Genomic DNA, 22,500 nt, shown 5'->3' on the forward strand with positions numbered 1-22,500 from the left:
AGCTTTATCTCTCCATCAACTGCAAACGGCTCTTTCACTCATGATTCATGAGAGAGAATGTGGGGACCAAAGGGGGAGACAGAGATGGAGAGAGCATGGTGAACACAGGAAGAAAGGAGGAAAAACCCAGAGATGGAGAGAGCAAGGTGAACAGAGGAAGAAAGGAGGAAAACCCAGAGATGGAGAGAACAAAGAGAACATAGGAAGAAAGGAGGAAAACCCAGAGATGGAGAGAGCAAGGCGAACACAGGAAGAAAGGAGGAAGACCCAGAGATGGAGAGAGCATGGTGAACACAGGAAGAAAGGAGGAAAACCCAGAGATGGAGAGAGCACGGTGAACACAGGAAGAAAGGAGGAAGACCCAGAGATGGAGAGAGCATGGTGAACACAGGAAGAAAGGAGGAAAACCCAGAGATGGAGAGAGCATGGCAAACACAGGAAGAAAGGAGGAAAACCCTCTCACTCTTTCGTCTGGTCACCAACTTCTACTACAGGCGTAGATAACTAGCTCCTTCTAGAACCCCATCAGCAGGGTAGTGGATGATAACTACCTCCTTCTAGAACCCCATCAGCAGGGAAGTGGATGATAACTAGCTCCTTCTAGAACCCCATCAGCAGGGTAGTGGATGATAACTAGATCCTTCTAGAACCCCATCAGCAGGGTAGTGGATGATAACTAGCTCCTTCTAGAACCCCATCAGCAGGGAAGTGGATGATAACTAGCTCCTTCTAGAACCCCATCAGCAGGGTAGTGGATGATAACTAGCTCCTTCTAGAACCCCATCAGCAGGGAAGTGGATGATAACTAGCTCTTTCTAGAACCCCATCAGCAGGGTAGTGGATGATAACTAGCTCTTTCTAGAACCCCATCAGCAGGGTAGTGGATGATAACTAGCTCTTTCTAGAACCCCATCAGCAGGGTAGTGGATGATAACTAGCTCTTTCTAGAACCCCATCAGCAGGGTAGTGGATGATAACTAGATCCTTCTAGAACCCCATCAGCAGGGTAGTGGATGCTTCAGAGGCCTGGGCCTGCTGTGTCAGCAACACCACATCCCATCCCCAAGCACATAAGTTGAATAAAATGACAACTTCAAATGAGTGTTTCCTTTCATGTCTTTTGTAGGAGCCTAGATCAGGGTCCGATGCTGATGAATGATTTACTTCTGCACTCAATTACTATGTAGTGTTTTTGGCTGTGTGTGATGCAATTCATGATCAGAAAATATTTTAAGGTTTTCTCCTCAGACTTTGAAGATTTCTTTGAACTATTCTGAGCCGCAGAGAGGCAGAATAGAGGGAGAGAGAGAGAGAGAGAGAGAGAGAGAGGGAGAGAGAGATAGCAGGATCGCAGGAGGCTCGAGTTAATATCCTTGTTTGATTTATTCATTGTGCTATGAGGATGTTTGCTTTGAAGAAAGACTTCTAGGTCTCCTGACAGTTTCATCGGAGCCTGATCATTAATTGCATCACACACAAAAATGGTTCCCACAGCGATCCAAGTATAGATTTCATTTTAACATGCAGAATTAATAAGTGATGGTCTAACTAAATGTGTTGTGTTTGTTTATAACTCAATATACGCTCTAAAAATAAGTAATTATAAAAATTGTTTGATAAATCATTATTGATATTATATGCTGCATTATACATTATAATAACAATCAATAAACATGTACTATTATAAAAGAGCATAAATCATCCAAGCCCTTCAAAGAAAAAAAAACTGTCAGGCTAAAAAAACTCTTACAATCAAATAAGACTTATTATCTACAATTCTTGTTAATAATGTGGAATGCAGTTAATCTGTCCCTAACTGTAACTTCAAATACATGCAGCACAATAGGAAGACATAGAATAGTGAGGGGAAGAAACGGGAGAGTCTCTGGAAAGACGAACCACTCCAGTAATGGAGGATCGTAATGGGCACTGGAGGTACAGTAGATGTCTCTGAGATTAGCGCTTATTAATGTTCTCAACGTTACTTCCTCACTGAAGGCTTTTGATGAGACAAAGAAAGGCACTTATTCAAAAAAAGAGAGAAGGAAAGAGGAGGCCATGTTGGATTTTTTTTTGTGTGCTGTGTAATGGAGGATAATACTGTGGGAAGGGAGGGGGGAGAAGGTTCTCATTTCAGGGATGAGTAGGGGATTTGTGTTCTGCCACTGCCTTGTCGTTCAAGTTATCAGCACATTCTTTTTGGTGGCTATCTCAGAAGGGAAATTACTGAAATGAAATCTCACAGTGGAACCATATATGAGAAGAATGGTAAGCACATCTATGGCCTAAACCTATTCAATTATACTCTCTTTTCTCTCTCTCTCTCTCTCTCTCGCGCGCTCTCTCCCTTTTTATGTTTCTCTTGCCCCTTCAGGTGCTGCATCCTACCTACCTACCTTCATCTTTTTTTTTTGTTTGAACATCTTATCGCCATTGCTAAGTGCAAAGGCGGACCTTCACTGCGACAAAGCTGCAGCTGGCAATTAAAGCCTTTTTCTCAAAGATTAGACAACGGTGCTAATTTCTGCAGCTCCTAATGATGCTGTCTCAGATAACTCCCCCAGAGATGGGAATCATGAAACCTCCTCGGGAGAATCTGACTGTGTGTGTCTGTGTGTCTGCTTGCTTCTATATTTGTTTTGATCATAGACTCACAAAGAGAAACGCACACACACACACACAAATCTGGAACCAGAGTGTGAGCCCGAAAAAGAGACAACACAAAGGTAAGTATTCGACTGAAGGCTCGCAACTCATTAGGCTAAACTAGAGTACAGAAGGGAGGGCCGAGCAGGACAAGGAAAAAACCCACAAATAAACAAAACAAAACGATAAAACACAACTGGAAATGACATGGATATCACAGATAAAAAAAAATGAAAGATCACTCAATAAGCCAGTAAGGATCAGGTAAGGGTTTTCTTCCAGTATAAGTTACTGGGTGTTTCCAAGAAAAAGGAGGTGAATTAGGGTAATTAAAATGATCACAGCTCTCCCCAAGAAAGGAGTTGATTTGATAGACAAGGGGTATTCTTCATCTCCTTCTGTGTATGAGTCTGACTAGTGACTATTGGTGAAATTGCTCATTCAAAGAGGGTGGAATGAGGGTGACAGAGGGGCAGAAGAAAAGGAGAACATAATATTGATGTGCGCCATTTAACATATAGAACAGTGAGAAAACAGCAGATGAATTCATTCAGTCAGTGGGATATCTGAAAACAGCAGATGAATCCATTCAGTCAGTGGGATATCTTGCGGCGACACATTTTTCCCTGGGTGATTCCAAATTCACAATTTATGTAAATAAAAGTCTGGGTTGGATATGTCAAAAAAAAAAGGTGCAGCTTATCTGTCAACTTTGACTATTAACCTCAGTGACAGCCCCCCGTTCGGGGTCTTTTTATCTAAATTGAAAAACAGAGCTATTTGAATATCACAGACGAGAGGATGCAATATACCTCTACTGAGAAATCAGCTGCAATTTCCATTTCTCATCCATAGATAACAAGGTATTTAGTGCTTCACAGACAGAGGTTCTGGAAACAAAGTGATCCAGGTAATTTTGAAATTGAACAGAATCTATTCGGAATAGGAAGAAAAGGTGATTATTGTGTGTGTGATATGGCAGTGTTACCTGTGATGGGAATGGCATATTTGTGTTTGGCGCTGTGAAATACCATGCCGACCTCTGTGTGCTCTTAGAGCTTAGAGCTATGAAGTGGAGTAATGTTCAATCCAAATAAGACCCTCACTTCTCCTTCAAATGAGCTTTGCTTTATGCAAACATGTTGTAGGGGGAACAGCCTAGCCAACAGACTGTGGATGCTCTGCGTATTGTGAGATACCATTTAACTGCTAATATATAGTCTCTGAGATGACAATCATGGCAATTCAATACATTACAATTGCTCTGACCACTACTCAAACTGCTATTTAGCAAAAACAAAAGGGCACATTTAACATATTATTGCTATAGCTCCTCATAGTTGCATTATTTAACATATTATTGCTATAACTCTACATAGATGCATTATTTAACATATTATTGCTATAACTCCTCATAGATTCATTATTTAACATATTATTGCTATAACTCCTCATAGATTCATTATTTAACATATTATTGCTATAACTCTACATAGATGCATTATTTAACATATTATTGCTATAACTCCTCATAGATTCATTATTTAACATATTATTGCTATAGCTCCTCATAGATTCATTATTTAACATATTATTGCTATAACTCCTCATAGATTCATTATTTAACATCTTATTGCTATAACTTTTCATAGATGCATTATTTAACATATTATTGCTATAACTCTACATAGATGCATTATTTAACGTATTATTGCTATAACTTTTCATAGATGCATTATTCTTTTACTAATAGCTTCACCGGATTTCAAGGACACACAGATCTGGCGGGGGACTGTAAGTAATTACGGAATGCTTACAATCTGTTAGTATTAATAACCAGAACCAATTTGAACGAGGGGAGGGAAGCCAAGAAACCCATGAAGCGAACACCACCATTACCAGAACGCTCCAGAAACCCACGCTGGCACGACTGTTGTGCATAGAAGCCATGTTAATACTGATTGGGCATTTATTCCCTCATGTCGCTTCTGCCTTCCTGCCTTCTTTCTATCTGAAGGAAATCCTGACCCAGATACCCATGATGAAGTGGCTCATGCAACTGCAAATTCCACCGGGGAACGATCATCCTATCAGACGACCAAGCTCAAACTCACAGGAAACAGTGGAACAGAAGAGTGCTTGAGAATGCAATAGCTGGAACATCATATTTTGTGTTTTCTTTTTTTCACTTAAAGATGAATGGTTTGTACCACAACATAATGAGAAATACCAAAAACACTGTTCCCCGGGTGAAACTATACTGCATGATTTTGTACTAACACAGGTGAGAGAGTTTGCGAAAGTGTGCATGTCTTCAACAGAACTAGATCTCTTGGAATCACACTACTTGTATTCAAGAACACACCTATGTGTGCTGTGTGTCTGGTTTAGGAGGGTTGTGTGTGTGCACTCACAAGTTTCCATGCCTTCGTCATCCTCCTCTGTGGCAGCGATGGTCATGCCCGGACGATCATATGACTTGTCAATGGCGGCACGGAAGCTCTCGTTGCAGCCCCTCCCCCTTATGATCCGGGGGCGGGGCCTGTGAAAGGGGATGTCTCCATTGAGGGTAACCTCAGCGACGGCAGTCTGGAGGCTTTCGAGGGAGCTGGATTTCTTCAGACCAAGAGATGGGCCAACATCTCGACTTGGGGAACCTTAAAAGGCAAAAAAAAAGAACATCATTTGAAGAGCTAGAAACGAGGGGACAGATACCAAGCCTTGGCCATTTGAACTAATGATATATTGGGAGAATGCTGATGCTCACATCAGAACACATCAGAACAGAAAGAGCTGCTGGTCTTCATCGTCACATTACAAGAGTTTGATTTTTTGTAGAAACACTCTGGTAGGTTAACACAGCAATCCATAATTAGAAGCTTTCGCAAAACAATGCAGATGCAAGTGTGGGGAGATGAAAGACAAGAGGAGAGGAGGGGAGAGGCAGAAGTGGACCAATCTCTATCTATGCTGGAGGTACCTGACAGGTAACAATGCATATAACAGAGTCTGTAAAGCAGTCAGGTTGTATTCACGACTCTGGGAAACATGTGGCACTGTAAGGGCTGGGGAGAGCACACCACATCTACACATCAACAGGAGGATCTAACCTTAACTCTTTTCTTAGTCCAGTGATATGCCATCTTCACTATCAATTGCTTTCTCATGATGCTCATGATCTCACTGAGAAACTCCATGAAGACAAGACCCTGCTCAGCTACAATGAATACAAAAGCAGAAATCAGGAGAGAGACCCAGAGAGGGAAAGAGATATCAGCAGAGAGACCCAGAGAGGGGAAGAGATATCAGCAGAGAGACCCAGAGAGGGGAAGAGATATCAGCAGAGAGACCCAGAGAGGGAAATAGAAATCAGTAAAGAAAAGAAGAGCAAGAGAAGTGAAAGCATGTTTCTGAGGTGTGTGTCTGAGGTGTGTGTCTGAGGTGTGTGTCTGAGGTGTGTGTCTGAGGTGTGTGTTTGGCACAGCAATGGGAGGACAAAGAGAGAGAGAGAGAGAGCAAAAGAAAGAGAATGTGCATGGAACGGTGAGAGTGAAATAAGGAAGTGTCTGTGTTGAGCTGAGTTCTGAAGGATCAGTTAGAACATGCCACCCATGCTGGGAGAAGGCAGTGTGGCCTCTCTCAGGGTAGAGAAACACATTCTCTCGCACAATTACTGGGCATAACAACAGCCACTTATCTCAGGAACTGACACGAAGGTAAAAGCATGTAGAAACACTTTTGAATGTTTTTTATGCAAGGGCCCACAAAGAAAAGAAAAGTTGTGACAAAGATATATTTTAAATAATCCTAGGCTCTGTACTGACAAACCAGAATTTTTTCAAGAAAATGGGTATCCCTGCCACATATTTAAAGGAGCTAACAGATTCAACAGTGGCTAATAATAAAGGGAGTTAGTAAGAAATAATCATTGCTTATAGTATCTGAAAAAAAAAAAAAACACAAAAAAAAAACACTACAAAACTACAGTAACTATTGGTCCAATTCATTTCCCCTTTCTTTCTTTTCCACATAATGGATCTCACTCAAGCAGGCTAATGTAATTAACATGCAAATTATACATGAACAAACATTGTAGGTCTGAAAGGACGCCACCATTCAGAGGCCTCGGCAGGAAGTCAGACAGGGCTGCCGACTGTGTCTGTTCGTCAGAGAGTGATTGTGTCATTACCCTTCATAGCAGGAAAGCTAATGCTAACACCAGCTCTCCGAGCAAACAGACTCTAATCGGGGCTGGCAGTGAGCAGATACCAGGCGTTCCTCCCCGTTCATTTATTTAACTCTTTCTCCTGTGGATGGCATATCCTGTTCAACGCGCACAGGTGGAGTACAGTGGGTGTCTGTATTTGTTTTGATAGCGGTTATTTATGTGATTCTCTTCAATCATACCTCTCTCACATGCAATCCAGATCTCCCCCCATTATATGTAACCCGAGAAAGCAAACATGAAATATGAATAAATGTTCACGTATAACATAACGCTTCTTCTGTTAATATCCACAGATGTTAATTGAAAATGTCCGCTTGAACTCATCCACCTCTCCCTGAAATGAAGCGTTTATGTCTCGTGTAGGTTCGCCCCACGGGGACACACACACGTCAGGGTTCTGCCATTTTCACATGTGGCTATGCCCCCTGTCTAAACACAACTTTTCTCCTTCTTTTAGCTTGTTTTTATTCACTGCTACTCTAGGATATTCTAGCACTTTCTCTCGACCTTTCTCTCATTCTGCCTGATTCTATTCATTCATTCGTTCCTTTTTCTGCTCTCTCCCTCTCCATCTTTTTGTTCTTATGAGGTAGACCTGAGCGCGTGGAGCTCACGCTTGACCATCGACGGTGGCCCCGGCTTGTTTTCCGAGGGCTAAACGGACCGTTGAGGGCCATAACGGTGAGGCACACCGCGGAACTCTGGGTGGAAAGACTTCAAACCAAACACAGATCAAGCTGATAAAATAAACCCCTATCACCAAGAGAAAACAATTAGAAAATCTATTACCGCCTTACTCTTACTGAATAGCCCCTTTCTGACAGCCCGGGTTTGCATGATGAAGTTTTGTATACAGACAGGGGGGAGAGAGGGAGAAACAGGCGAGCCAGAGAGAAAGAAACAATGAAAGTGTGGCTGACGTGATTACAGGTGATTTCAGAAGAGGGGGATGTTTGGAACTGGGGTGATTATGAGCGAGACGAGGCACCTTGCCAGAGTTTCCCAGTGTAATCCAAACTAGCGCTGCTGCTGCTGTTATCATTACTTCACAAGCAGTAGTGGCTTTCTGAGAATTGTCTTTGCCAACTGCACCCTTTTAATCTCCTCTTGATCCTTTAACTAAGCAATCCTGAAACATGTATGAGTGCGATTAGCCCAGATGGAGCCGAAAACACAACTCTTCTGAATCAGAGCTATGGCTATGGCTGCTCTTTGGGTGGCGGTGGAATTCAGGTGTCCATAAATATATGCAGTGGAGATCAGCGCGTGTGTGTGTATATGCAGGCCTGGCTCTGCTGCTCATAGGATCACTGTGCAGCTAGCTGGGAAGGTTGGGGAGGGATCCAATCAGGCAGGTTTAAGCACCTGTGGTTGACAGTATGTGGTAAGTATGTAGTATGGAAACAGTAGCTGAACACCGCTGACCGTGTTAACAGAGGACAGCCCAGAGGAATCTGAATAGAGGTCACTGGATAGCCACTGAGGACAGAACCATTAGGGTACACACAAGAGGGGTTTGTCTGTAGAGTAGGAAACCCACGTGTGCTGCCTCTTCTATGAAGGTCTCTCTGCAAGTGGTTTCACTTGAACCATTTTTCCACTGCAACATCCATAGAATGAGTTATAAATAGGCCTGCAATTTTCTTACTACAATACAGAGCTGAAGGGAACAGCTCTTGATGACTAGATTAATTTGTGCAGCACGGACTGAACAACACTGCTCATGCAATCACACCACTTGGGGGGCAAGAGTGGAGTAGAACGCTTCACTGTCCTCCAAGGAGACCTTATATTCCGTGAAGGACGACCGAGGACAGGCTTTAAGATATATTTTTTTAAACGGGCATCCAAGACAAAACCACTCGGATTGAGGAAATATCACTCCCTCGTGCTTGGAAAGCTGACTCAATCGAAGCCATGGAAATGGGAAGCTTTTGTGAAGCTTACGCAGAAATCCTGAAAACACAACATGCACCAGGATCGCTATGGAGGCCCAAACTCAACATGCACCAGGATCGCTATGGAGGGCCAAACTCAACATGCACCAGGATCGCAATGGAGGCCAAACACAATGGGATTCGGAGATAAATCCGAGACTGATGTGCAACAGTTTGAAGAATAAAAAAAGACATCTGCTGTGTTGGGAAATCTCTGAGTTTTGTTATATCAGTTGGGACTGATTTGGTATTCGAGTCCCCACCTCTGCTGTTTTCTATTTCATGAGCTGAACATCTGATTCGCTGATGCCTATGCCCTTATTTAAAAAAAAAATAAATAAATATAAGGGTGTCTTTTTCCTGACAACAATCTCATAATATACCATCGTCTGGTCTGATCTCTATTCAAAATACTGTGTGTGGCTCATCATCTTTTCAACGGAGACAAACAAAACAATGCATATACCCAATACCCATCAAAGTGCGTTCAGAAGCAAGCAACTGCACGGGTTCACGCCCCATGAGCACAGCTTCTAAAAGCAAAACCTTCATCTAGGAGGGCATGAAGTGTTGATGTCGCCGCACACCTGCAACACACACACTCTACTTGAGCCAAGAGGAATGTGTTCCAGCTCTTTAAATAGGCAAGAATACAAAAGGCAAGCAAACACTTAGTAGTATTGGAATTACATAGTATATATTGGAAAAGAGTGATTATTATTAGGTGTTAAAAGGTACGAGTAGAACAAATCTCATGAATAAAATCACAGGGGGGGGCAGATATTATTGGAAACTGCCACTGAGGTGCAATTAAGCAGAGCTACAACACTGCTTTCACTGACATCGCTCACAACTGCACCTCATGTATGCAAGGAGTATTTGTGCTCCTGGACAGAGGCCCAATTACACCTCATTTATTCAGCGTGCACAAGGCTTTAGCGTGGCGTTAAAAGGGTGATTAAAGGCTAAAAATAGCTCCACAGTGACCAAGGGGAGCCTGCTCTCTCTCTCCGGGGCCCTCCAGTGATAAGTGCAGGAGCCGCGGAGAGTTGACTGAGAGTCCACCGCTGTCCAAGGCGCATCATTACTGGCAAGAGGGATGTCTACACCTACCTTTCCCTCACCTCTAGACTTTCACATTTGGTGTATCAACCACCACTGACTATCCCCGTGGCCGTGGAGTACAGAGAGATATTGTGTTCATTATTTTAGCTGTGTTTATTAGTTGCTTCTGCCATTTCTACGTCAGTGTATCTATATTGTGCTATTTACGTTTTTCTAACTAATGGAATCTAATAGCATGTTTTTCCTCAGCTCCTCAGTACAGCTCTCAAGGGTCCATTTCAATAAAGTGCAGAATGAAACCCTTTTTCTCCACCATTTTAAGCTCACGGCTCTAGCAGGGGGTGTGCGATCCTCTCTGTTTTCCCCCCTCGAACACAAAGAGCTTTTGGGAACTCTCCCTAACTCACCCAGCTTCACACACACACACACTCTTCCACCCATGAGGCTTTGCTTTGAGGCTTGGCTCCTTCAGACGGCTCCTCATCATCTCTGAGAGGCTGACAACTCCACAGCTGCTCACTACCATGCGTATTCCCCTCGTGCCAGACTAGTTTATCTGTCTTTTCTAATCTTCCCCCCTACCCTGGGAGCAGGTCACTGACTGAGTTTAAAGGGTGTGTGCCTTTTTATATATGTATGGCAGCGGTTCTGCCCACAGGGCCTAAACTCACAGGCCTGCCATCTCTACACTGCCAGTAACTTCTAGAGAAAGACTTGTGGTAGGTGTGAGTGGCTAATACTGCGGATCATCTGTGCTTCTTCACTGAAATCCGTCATGAAGGTATTATATCCTGAAGATCTGAGACTTGAATGACACTATGTACAGTATATGCAGAAGGTCAGAAGGCTCTGGGCAGCGTCGGCTGTTCTTCTGGTGGTATTGTGTTTCTATCTAGCTGTGTCACCTCAGGATAACTCACCCTGTCTCATGTCTAAACAGAATCAGAATGGATGAACTGCAAACATGAAGGCTGGCATTGAGGATCTTTTTTTTTTTGCAAATCAGACTTTCCTCCTACACACACGCACGCACGCGCGCCACACGCGCACACGCACACACAGTGCGTCCTTACTCAGCATAATGAATGTTTTCTTCAATCATATTCTCAAAAGAACAAGCCATGTGGTGTGCTCCCCCAAAGCTACTGCCAAAACCTCTATTAAACACTCTGCTAGTCAATCTGACAGAAAAGGGAAAAAAAAAATGTGGGAGAAAATGAAACATCATTTATACGACAGCAATTACTGCAAATTGCTTCCTAAATATTCTCTCTACTACAGCCCTTTAGATACAGCTAATGAGGTAAAAAACCTCTAGGCCTCTGAACAAATGTGATAAGCCTTTTTCATTCTGAGAAAGTCTTGAGGTTAAAGTTCAAAGATCAACAGAGGTCAACAAAGGCAGAATCAACCAACTGACATCAGCCACAACCACGATTCTAAACTTTGCAGGATTGAATACCAGAAATCTGCCCTTTCACACGCACTGATGACACACTCGGCCGCTGTTTGAAATGGCAGCCCAAGTGAGTGCAGCAGTCTCTGCAGAAATAAGAGGTGATATTTAAACAGACGCGTGGAAAGGTTTTTTTAAAAAATGCTTCAGTGGTGGCATTTCACCGAGTGCTTCCAGAGAGTTTAATACAGCCATCCACTCCATCTCAATGGCTCCTGTGAAAGGGGGGAATCGAAATAACGTTCATGAGGCTGAAGCCCTGCACAGTTCTGTCACAGCCTGACGTTGCGCGAAACATGACCTTTTGACCAAAATAGCTTTCCTCATCTCTCTCGCACTTGGTTTTGATTCAAGATTCTTTGAACTGTGTTTTTATTGGAGAGGCAACTTGAGGACAGTTCCATAGCGGTTGTCCAGACGTGTTGTGCTGTGTGTGTGTGTCCCCCACCGATAGCTTACCTTTCAGTCTCTCAGTGCAGGCATTGGGGTTAATCTCGTCAGCTACTGTTAAAGGGGCAAACAATTATGATTGGTTAGTGCCCTCATTCGATCATTCCACCAATCAGGCACCCTTCCCACCCATAAGCAAGCATTCCAGCAAGGACACCTCATTCAGGAAGAGCATTTCTGTTACTGTGCATTTGTCAAACAACCAATCAAGTAGCATGCAAATATAATGTGAAGGGAAGAAAGAGATTTAAGCCATTTTAGATTTGAAACACCATGCATCTCTCAGTCATTGCAATCTTGAACTAAGAGGTGTTATTAAGTGTTATGAAGATCAACAACAGTGCAGACCCTTACCATTTCCCTTCCCTTTCAGTCTTATCTGGCATTTTCATCAGGCCAAAAACTGTATGATTTGTGCCAACTAAATCCAAATTCTCCTGCTTCCTACTGTATTATTTGCAACTGCATTTGTAGTCCAAAGCTGAGACAAGACTGAGAGGGAATTCAGAAGAACCAGTGAAAGACCTGTTGAGTTTCAGGAAGAGTGCAAGTGAAGGTGAGACCAGGTGTGTCTTGGTGTACCTGTGTAAGTATGCGGTAGTTTTGACATGCGATCATACCTGGATGCACTCCTAAAACCCTTTGACAATGACGAAGATCAAGCCTTTCTCTTAATGTTCATGGACTTGACAGATTTTGTGTTTCTAGTCATAACAGCACTTAAAACATGAGGGTAATCATAACTTATTATTTTAAAAGCCTGCACAGTATGAAAACAGACCTCTTTGTGTACGGGGAGAACTGGAAGCGGTTGGATGTCTGTTCTGCTTTTGAATCCCAATGTCATGTGTTGAGTAACCAGAAGGATATCAAAATATTTTCTTATTGAAAGGACTAAAGAATAAAGTCCTTATTTTACAAGATAAATGTGTGTTTGGCTAGGGGGGTCAGGGGGTTGGTTGAATATCAATGCATCACCGTGTCTGTCTGTGCGTATCATGTTCCTTCAACTTATTCAACCATAGTCTAACATGATGACCTGTTTCACTGAGGTAAAATCCCAAAGAGGAGATAAGAGAAACATTGGCAGAGAGAGAGAGAGAGAGAGAGAGAGAGAGAGAGAGAGAGAGAGAGAGAGAGAGAGAGAGAGATACACCACCTCCCTCTTATTCCACACTGGTGTTCAAAGGGATGGAGACATTCTGTCTGACAGATATGGTGTATTGCAGTAAGCACACAGCATCATGAGGTCAAGGTCAGGGAAGACTGAGGGAAGGTCAAGATGGCTTGGGTTCTCTGAGGAGCCCGCTGCCTTCTCAAACACTCTTACTCAGAGCCATACTCTTCTCAAACACTCTTACTCAGAGCCATACTCTTCTCAAACACTCTTACTCAGAGCCATACTCTTCTCAAACACTCTTACCCAGGCCCATGCTCTTCTCAAACACTCTTACCCATAGTTATACTCTTCTCAAACACTCTTACCCAAAGCTATACTCTTCTCAAACACTCTTACCCAGGCCCATATTTTTCTCAAACACTCTTACCCATAGTTATACTCTTCTCAAACACTCTTACCCATAGTTATACTCTTCTTAAACACTCTTACCCATAGTTATACTCTTCTCAAACACTCTTACCCAGGCCCATACCCTTCTCAAACACTCTTACCCTGGTCCTTGCCCTTCTCAAACAGTCTTACCCAGGCCCATACCCTTCTCAAACAGTCTTACCCATAGCTATACTCTTCTCAAACACTCTTACCCAGGCCCATACCCTTCTCAAACAGTCTTACCCATAGTTATACTCTTCTCAAACACTCTTACCCAGGCCCATGCTCTTCTCAAACACTCTTACCCAAAGCTATACTCTTCTCAAACACTCTTAACCAGGCCCATGCTCTTCTCAAACACTCTTACCCAGGCCCATATTTTTCTCAAACACTCTTACCCAGGTCCATGCTCTTGGACTTGCGAGTCTTGATGATGTCCAGCTGGGAAGCGTCCCCAAACTGTTTGGTGCGCTTCTCAGACATGCTCTGGCGGCCAAAGCCCTCCCGCTGGAAAGTGAGGTCCTGGTCTGCGTCTGCGTCTGGACTCAGAGAGCTAGAGAGAGAGAGAGAGAGAGAGAGAGAGAGAGAGAGAGAGAGGGGGGGGAGTGAGGAAATATAGATAATAAAGACATGGAGATGGCCAACATTCTTCATGACATACTCTCTCACATTCTGGCACAGTGGCACTAAACAAACAGTTCTTTTATTGCCACAAGCGGCACACTGCAACACACACTGTACTGTATTTTATGGAGGCGACACAGGACACACACACACACACACACAAACACACGCAGGCCATGAGGTCGCTGTGAAATGTACGCTCTGCATTTGACCCATCCCGGACCATCCTTCCTCCTCCAGGACCCTCCAGGAGCAGTGGGCAGCTTCTCAGCGCCCGGGGGACCAAGTGAACCGTCCTTCTCGGTTCCCGCACACATGATGAACATGAACAGAAATGAAATTGGAGAAAAGGCCGGTGATACTGTTTGACGCTGTTGATTTTTATCATCATTGATGTCATTATGTTTTAGCAATATTTGATGCGATCAAGCCTATGGAAGAACTTTTGAGTCAGAAATACATAAAGCGGTGGGAAACTTAAACTCCGGGGGATACGTTCAAAATTCCGCTGAGGTGTAGATTTTGGACATAGGCGTAGCGACATGGGGAAATGTACATGCGCCAATAACAAACCACCACTGCCTAACTCTGATTGATCTTTCTGTCAAATAAATATCACGTTCCCTTTATTGGAAGAGTGGAGCATTATGCTTCTATGTCTGTAGAAACCAGGAGCTAGTCTGTGTTAATGCTATTAATATAGTATATCGGATATCCTCAAAGTTAACACATATTCTGGCAGGCTTTAGAATGAATACAGTTTGTTTTAAAAGGTTAAACCCTTTTAAAGACTTGAGTGTCTGGGAAGAGGCAGTCTAATTTGTCTAACTTGAATGCTATCAGCAGTAAATGAATGTCATTCGTGATGGAAATACACAATAATGACTTGCGCATTTTCCACAAGAGGTGTATTTTCTTGGCCAGGATGCCATAAACATGGATGGCCTCTTAAGGTATACGTAGGAAGGGTCCTCTAAGGGGACGTTATTGGGAAACGCAGCCCAGATCCGCTGCGATATTACCATCTTCTTGCATTGTGATCTCGCCAGTTGAAATGGACTGCTCAGCAATGCTATTGGTCATCTACAACTCATATCACTAATGACCTTCGACCTTCGACCTGGCTCTGCCCACGCAGTGCCCATGGCCACACCTTGACCTCTTTCTCTTAAGCATCTCTTTTTAAGTTAGTTTTGCAACAGTGTGCATGAGCTGTGGTTACTGCCAGCCGTTCTCGCTCTCGAACCAGGGCCCTATGGCGTCAGTCATGTCAGACACACAGATACACTCAGAATCCTGTCAACGGTGCAGGAAAATAATTGTTTTCTCCCCTGCTTTGCCCTACATTTCACATCACCCATGAAACCTCCTTAGTGTATGAATTAGAGCGCCAGCGGCAACCGGGCGGCTGAATGTGATATGATATATTGATGTTACCCTGCACGTCTCCTGGTGAAGTCCTCTTAACAGTGTGCCTGCCATGTGCCAGAGGGAGACAGCAGACACATCGGGAGACGGAATGAGAGAGTGAGAGAAAGAGAGAGAGAGAGCAGACACATCGGGAGAGGGAATGAGAGAGTGAGAGAAAGAGAGAGAGAGAGAGAGAGCAGACACATCGGGAGAGGGAATGAGAGAGTGAGAGAAAGAGAGAGAGAGAGAGCAGACACATCGGGAGAGGGAATGAGAGAGTGAGAGAAAGTGGGGGGGTGGAGGAGGGGCGGGGGGGGCTGATTCGGTTTCCTTTCCATATGAGTGAATATGGAGTTATTTACCAATGATATTTGTTTCCCTTTTCTCCTCCTTAACTGGATGTCAGTGGTGTGAAAGTGTGTGTGGTGTGAACGTGTGTGTGTGTGTGTGTGTGTGTGTGGTGTGAAAGTGTGTGTGTTTATGTGTGGGGAGGCGACGACACAGGAAGAGGAATTCTGTTGAACAACTCAGGGTAGCCTTCGGGTCCACAGTTAAATCTAAGGTGACATGCACATACATAGAAGTGAATAAGTGGATGAATGATTACAAATGAGTTCACGATAGAATAACAATATTAATTCATGTAGGAGTTCCCATTTTCAAAGCTGTAGCTCTCCATCCTTCATCGTCTTTTAAATGTGAACTTCATCTTGTGTAATCTGGAGAACGGCACACCCCCTCCTCATCCAAAATGAACCAGCACAGCCCAGGTGCTAGCAGGGACCCCCTCTTTCAAGCAGTCATATTCTCTGTTTATCATGGGAGTTAACAGCATGTAAAACTACATGCGTTTTGCTACTCTTGAGCATCGCCTGCTAAAAGCCTCGCGCTACAACTCCATCACCTTACAGTTCAGCTGCCTCATCTCTTTTATTGCCATGAGGCTCTCTCTGCTTCTGCTCCTGCTCCTCTTTCTCTCCCTCCTTCCAGCTTTAAATCCCATTACCAATATGAGTGTTATCAAGGGAGGGCAAGGCTTCTGTTCAAAAGAACTAGCTCTTGGCTGCTTTTTTATTAGAACTCTTATTCCTTTTCCTGGTTCTGGTGGATGGCTTGAAAGAGAACGTCTGTGATATTCAACGGGAAGAAAACAGAAGGTGAGCCTCAGATCGTCACTGAGGGGGAGAGAGAGGCTCTTTTTGTGGGACTGTAGGAAGTCTCTCCCTCCAGGGAAGGGACAGTCCCAGTGAAAGCTTCCCGGGAAGAGGAAGGCGAGATATTTTCAACGTCAACAAACAAAGCTACCTTTTCAACCGTCAACAAAGCTACCTTTTCGCCGTCAACAAAGCCACATATAGCAGGCTTTCTACCTTCATACCTGGATTTAAAAAAAAAGAACACTCAAGAAATACGGTGCTTGTAGACCAAGAAGTGCAAGGGCAATACACAAACAATTCTTCGAGGCAGTGAAAGTACTGTACGTACAGTATATACGAGGGATGTCATCCAGCCCGTCTCAGACTTTAGACAGAGGCCTGCTTCATCACGTGTGAAAATAATCTCAAGTGCATATCCCACATACCCTACTGGCTCAGCTTCAGGTTTGAACCACTTGGGTTTGCTGGAGCCATTCCTTCTTTCTGTGAACTGCTGATTGACAGTGATGCTGTGGACGACTCCATGCACTATCTTGCTTCCCCTTCAGCATGGTATATAAGCATCCACTCTTGCTAGTGCATGTGCGATCGGAGCAGAGATATGGTAATGCATAAAAAAACTAGCGCTTCACTCACTACCAGCTATAGGCTGCATGTTTGCTAAGAGTTGAGGCATTTGCACCCTGCAATATGAAATCAGTGCTTTTCCTTGAGTCTTTACTGGTAGGAGTGTTTCTTTCAGCAAGACAGATCACTCCATCTTGTTGTAGGTAGAATCATAAAGTATGGTTTTGTAAATTGTTCTCCTTAAGCAGAGACTCACCCCTTAACAGAAAAAAAACTTGGCTTCACTTGGCATAAACACAAGCTCTGGCTTTTGGACAGCGAGCTTTTCTTATTTCTGCTTTTAGTTTAAGCTGATTGTTTGCGGAGCAGCGCCTGGGCCGGCTGGCCGGCAGTGTGATTGAATCATGCTGGGTTTGCCGTGTCTCGTTGAATGCTCATTCACACTGGCAGTGGCACCATCCAGCCTGACAGCCGCGTGATTTATGTGCGCGCCGTATAAACCTAGAGAGTCCGCTTTCACTGTGAGGAGTGTGGGTACTGCTGTGTCCTTGGAGCCTCCATCCATCCCTCCCTCTCTCTCTCTCTCTCTCTTCTCTCTCTCTTGCTCTCTCTCTCTTGCTCTCTCTCTCTCTTCTCTTCTCTCTCTCTCTCTCTCTCTCTCTTCTTTCTCTCTCTCTCTCTTGCTCTCTCTCTCTCCTCTCTTCTCTTCTCTCTCTCTCTCTCTCTTCTCTCTCTTCTTTCTCTCTTTCTCTCTCTCTCTCTCTCTCTTGCTCCTCCTCGCATTCTTTTCCTCCTTGAATTCCTCCGTCCTGTCTTCAAGTCTGTCGTGGTCCATTCATGGGCTGTCATGTCTCTGATCAGATGTCTCTCACTTCATCTTCCTCCTTGTTTTCTCTCTTATCCTCTTCATTCTCTCTTACTTTTGACCTTCAGGTTATTAACTCACTTCCACATCTCTTCCTCCTTCCTCCCGTACACCCTGCTTCCACCCCCCCCCCCCCCCCCTCCTCATCTAGGACTAAGTGAAATGTATCTAATGAGGGGGGGGCGGCGGGGGGTGTCTTTTGTGTGCAGACTGAAGTCTAAATTGCCCATTTTCATCCTATTGTTTTACTGTGTTGAATGCTAGATTGTGTGTGTGTGTGTGTCTGTACGAATGCATCTAAGCATATGTATGTATGTGTGTGTGTGTGTCTGTGTGTGTCTGTACGAACGCATCTAAGCATATGCATGTGTGTGTGCGTGTGACTGCGCATGCATCTAAGCATATGTGTGTGTGTGTGTGTGTGTGTGAATTTGAATGTGTGTTAGTGTGTGACTAGTGGGTGGTTGCTGGCATAGAGCTCATAGAGACTCACCTGAAGCAAGCAAGGGGGGTAGGGAACGAAATGGTTTGTGGAGAACAGCTGGGTGCGCACACACACACACACACACACACACACACACACACACACACACACACACACAGCATGGAAGCAGCACTGTGTTCAACACCCTGTAACATCGGCACACCACTGTGTTGCTTTAATATTCATATCCGATGGGGAGCTATTAGCATTAAAGGAAGAGTCTCAGTATAATTAAATGTGGTCACACACACACACACACACACACACACACACACACGCACAAATACACACACAGAGGAAGGGGTATTTACATTGGCACAAATGACACTAATGGTGCTGTAAGGAATATTATGATGCTTAGAGAATTTTTTGTTTCAGTTTATCTGAGCAGCCATGTGTGAGTGAATGTGTGTGTATGTGCGTGCAGACTTGTGTGTGTGTGTGTGTGTTTGTGGGCATCTTTAACTGGCCCCAAACCATCCATGAAAAAATGGATGTCAACTTGTGACAGCTCACGGGGACAGAGAGGTAACAGTCACCCTCTGTCTGATGGTGATGATGATGATGATGATGATGATGGTGATGATGATGATGATGAGATTCATAAGTCTGATGTCTGAGCCGTACTGCCCCCCCCCCCCCTCTACAGTGGGGAGAGAGCTGCTGTCACTGAGGGTTCACTACAGCTAAAACTTTCCACCTGTCTTCTACTGCACCCCCTACTGGTGGAGAGGGTGTACTGACTCATTACATTTGAAAAACTCGTCGTGTTTTAATTTTTTCTCTCTCTGCTTCTCTCTATAGACTCTGAATAACTAGACACCCTCGCTCAGAGAGCCATGTTCACTCACAGAATATGGAAATGACATATATACGTTCTTCAACCTTCACCTCCACCTCCCACCTCCTCTTCACACACACACACACACACACACATCAGTGTCTGCTCCTCTCTGATAGCCGCACCTGTCTCAGTAGAGCTGGGTGTGCTCTGCTTCTTGTCTCCTGCTCAGTGTTCAAAGGGGGGAGGTGATTAGCCCTTCAAAAGATAGCACGCTACCCTCGACAGATCAAAGGGGGGTTGGAGCAGAGCGCCCAGGTCAGCTCTCCAGCACACAGAGGAGGGTGGCTGCCTCCTCTTCCTCCTCTTCCTCATCCTCACTTAATTCACTCATTTACAACAGGAGCACATCTGAAGCTAGCAGCGTTTTTCTCTCTCCCTCTCTCTCTCTCTCTCTGAGATCAAATGTCTGTGATCCAGCGCACAGCAGCAGAACTGGCGAGAGGAGGGCGGTGGGGGTGGGGGGTAGTAGGATACGGGTCTCTCTTTATGTGTTGGGTGATGATATGCACTGGTGCTGTTGAGGAGGGGGGATGGATACGGGTCTCTCTTTATGTGTTGGGTGTTGATATGCACTGGAGCTGTTGAGGAGGGGGATGGATACGGGTCTCTCTTTATGTGTTGGGTGTTGATATGCACTGGAGCTGTTGAGGAGGGGGATGGATACAGGTCTCTTTATGTGTTGGGTGATGATATGCACTGGTGGGGCTGGGGGGGGGGGGGGGGGGGGGGGGGGTGGAAGATCAAGGAGGAACATGGAGGAGGGTAATGAGTAAATGAATCACATTCTGGTGATAGGATGACTACAGAAAACAAACAGCAAAAGAAAGAAACATGAAGGAACACACACACACACGTGCATGAGGTGAAGGAACACCTACGCCATGCAAAGAGTAAACAACTCCCAGACACATTTGTACACAGAACACTGAGGAAGGAACTGGCATATCAAAGAAAGAAACACCAGTGTGTACAACGTTAAGGTTTAATGACATTTGCTAAAGGCAAAGCACTGCTGATGCTCAACAGAGAGAGAGAGAGAGAGAGGGAGAGGGAGAGGGAGAGAGGGAGAGAGAGGGAGAGGGAGAGGGAGAGAGAGAGGGAGAGAGGGAGAGAGGGAGAGAGAGAGGGAGAGAGAGGGAGAGGGAGAGGGAGAGAGAGAGGGAGAGGGAGAGAGGGAGAGAGGGAGAGAGAGGGAGAGGGAGAGAGAGAGGGAGAGAGGGAGAGAGAGAGAGGGAGAGGGAGAGGGAGAGGGAGAGGAAGAGGGAGAGAGAGATGGAAAGGGAGAGGGAGAGGAAGATAAAGAAAGAAAGAAAGAAAGCCAGAGACAGACAGACAGACAGAATGTCCACCTTATTACCATGGGAACAGCCTGTGTCTTGCATGAGAGGTTCCGGATGTATGCAGCTAGTATTAGGATGCATTATTACAAAAGGAGGGGATGGAGGTGCTGGAGCTTTAAAAAGGTCCATCATTTTTTTCTCCACTTTCAAGTCTATTTCTGAATAGTTTCTGTTTCTCACAGCGACTGTAAAAAGTCTGAAGTTGAAGTTTGTCACAGAAGAGTGTTTCTCTGCAGGAGACTGGCACCAGTGGCAAGGGGAGATAAGGGTGGGGTGGGGAACGCGAGTTATTGAAAGTAGGCCTACAAATAAAAGGTATTCATTCTTGCCAAAGCTCTCTAAAAACATGGACATTAAGGCAGGAATCTCACTGAAAAGAACAAAGGCGTAGACCATAATAATGAAATCAGCTTAAACAAAATACTATCTCTCGTTGATAAGTGACCTGTACTACTAACTTCTGCACAACGGAAAGAAACATCCCACCCCTATAAAGAATCTTCCTGCATTGATTGGTCAGAACGCATGACATGCCTGACCTATGACACATTAAAGTGACATTGATGAGCATCGTGTTTCACTCCCAGTGCTCCCGCGTCACTAGCATGCTAATGCTAGCGGTGTCAACTCTTCTGCTACCCAAACCATAGTAAATCAATAGAAAATCTACTGCTTCCACCGCTACTGGCGTTGGTCTGTGTGCTTCACCTATCCCCACTCATGTGATGGGCCCATCTCCATCTCCAGGGATGCACTGCGGTCCCCTGCCCAGGCTGTCTCATGTGCTCAGGACACACACACACCGCTGAGCAGGTAGTGATGCTCACCAGAGGACACCAGCCATCCTGCCATCTTTCTGCCATGTCCTGCTGTGTGACCATCACTACCTGCTGAAAGTCTCTTTCTCCTCAATTCCTCTCGGCCTCTCGCTCTTTTCCTCCTCTTCTCAATCTCTTTTTTCACACAATCGCCCATTTTATCTTCCTCTGAAAAGGTGGATTGGTCAATCAGCCAAGTCTGCCTGCCATCTCTGAGACTCTGTACATTTTAACTAGTGAGCTTTTCATGCATGCCAGCTTTAGTACTCAGCCTTTGCATGGCCCGTCTTGAGAACCACAGATTATGAATTCATTTCACAAGTTTGGGAAATCAAACAAAAGAGAACAAAAAAGAGAGGACACACACACACACACACACACACACACACACACACACACACACACACACACACACACACAGGCCTCTGCACCCCCATTCTCCCCTGCTCACACACACACTCTACCCCCCTCACGTCGCAACCCTCTGCAGGGACCACCACACAACAGCTCTTTCTGTTAGCACAATCAGGCAGCGCTGAGGATAATCTGCAGGCAAATAACAAACATCCATCACTCTGGACACAGCCCTCTGAGAAGAGGAGTGGTGGGTGGAGGTGTGTGTGTGTGTGTGTGTGTGTGTGTGTGTGTGTGTGTGTGTGGGGCAGAGAGAGGAGGGAGAGTTCACTTGAGCCGTCCCCTGCAGAGAGAGAGAACTGTCCCCTTCAGTATTACTGGCCAGACAGCCAGTTCATGGCAGACTCTTTCTCAATACACCTTATTATTTATTAAGTCTCAAAGATAGTCTTCACCTCTCCATGTCTCTTTTTTCTTCCTTTTGAAGCAAATAAATCCCATTCATCTGTAGTCCATTAACCAAGGTGCATTCCTGTCTTGACATTGGCATCGCAGGCATTTCACCGTGAGGTCAGTCTCTGTTCACTTTAATATTTAATCAGACAGGAGCCATTCAGTAAATCTCCATTAGCGATGGCTACTGGATGCCATCTGATGGCAGACTGTAAATTGTTCTGGGCCCTTCTATCCGACAGGAGGCTCT

General features: G+C 44.7%; 1 protein-coding gene across 1 annotated transcript in view; it reads right to left on the minus strand.

The window, feature by feature from the left end:
- The window catches only part of pard3aa (par-3 family cell polarity regulator alpha, a), a 344,419-nt gene that overhangs the window by 120,821 nt on the left and 201,098 nt on the right, over positions 1–22,500 (minus strand). The window contains 3 exon segments of the mRNA XM_031583717.2: positions 5,061–5,303; positions 11,792–11,836; positions 13,733–13,887. Of these exon segments, the coding sequence (XP_031439577.1) occupies positions 5,061–5,303; positions 11,792–11,836; positions 13,733–13,887 (443 nt within the window).

Source organism: Clupea harengus, chromosome 17 (assembly GCF_900700415.2).
Source record: "Clupea harengus chromosome 17, Ch_v2.0.2, whole genome shotgun sequence".
In the NCBI taxonomy this organism is placed as follows: domain Eukaryota; kingdom Metazoa; phylum Chordata; class Actinopteri; order Clupeiformes; family Clupeidae; genus Clupea; species Clupea harengus.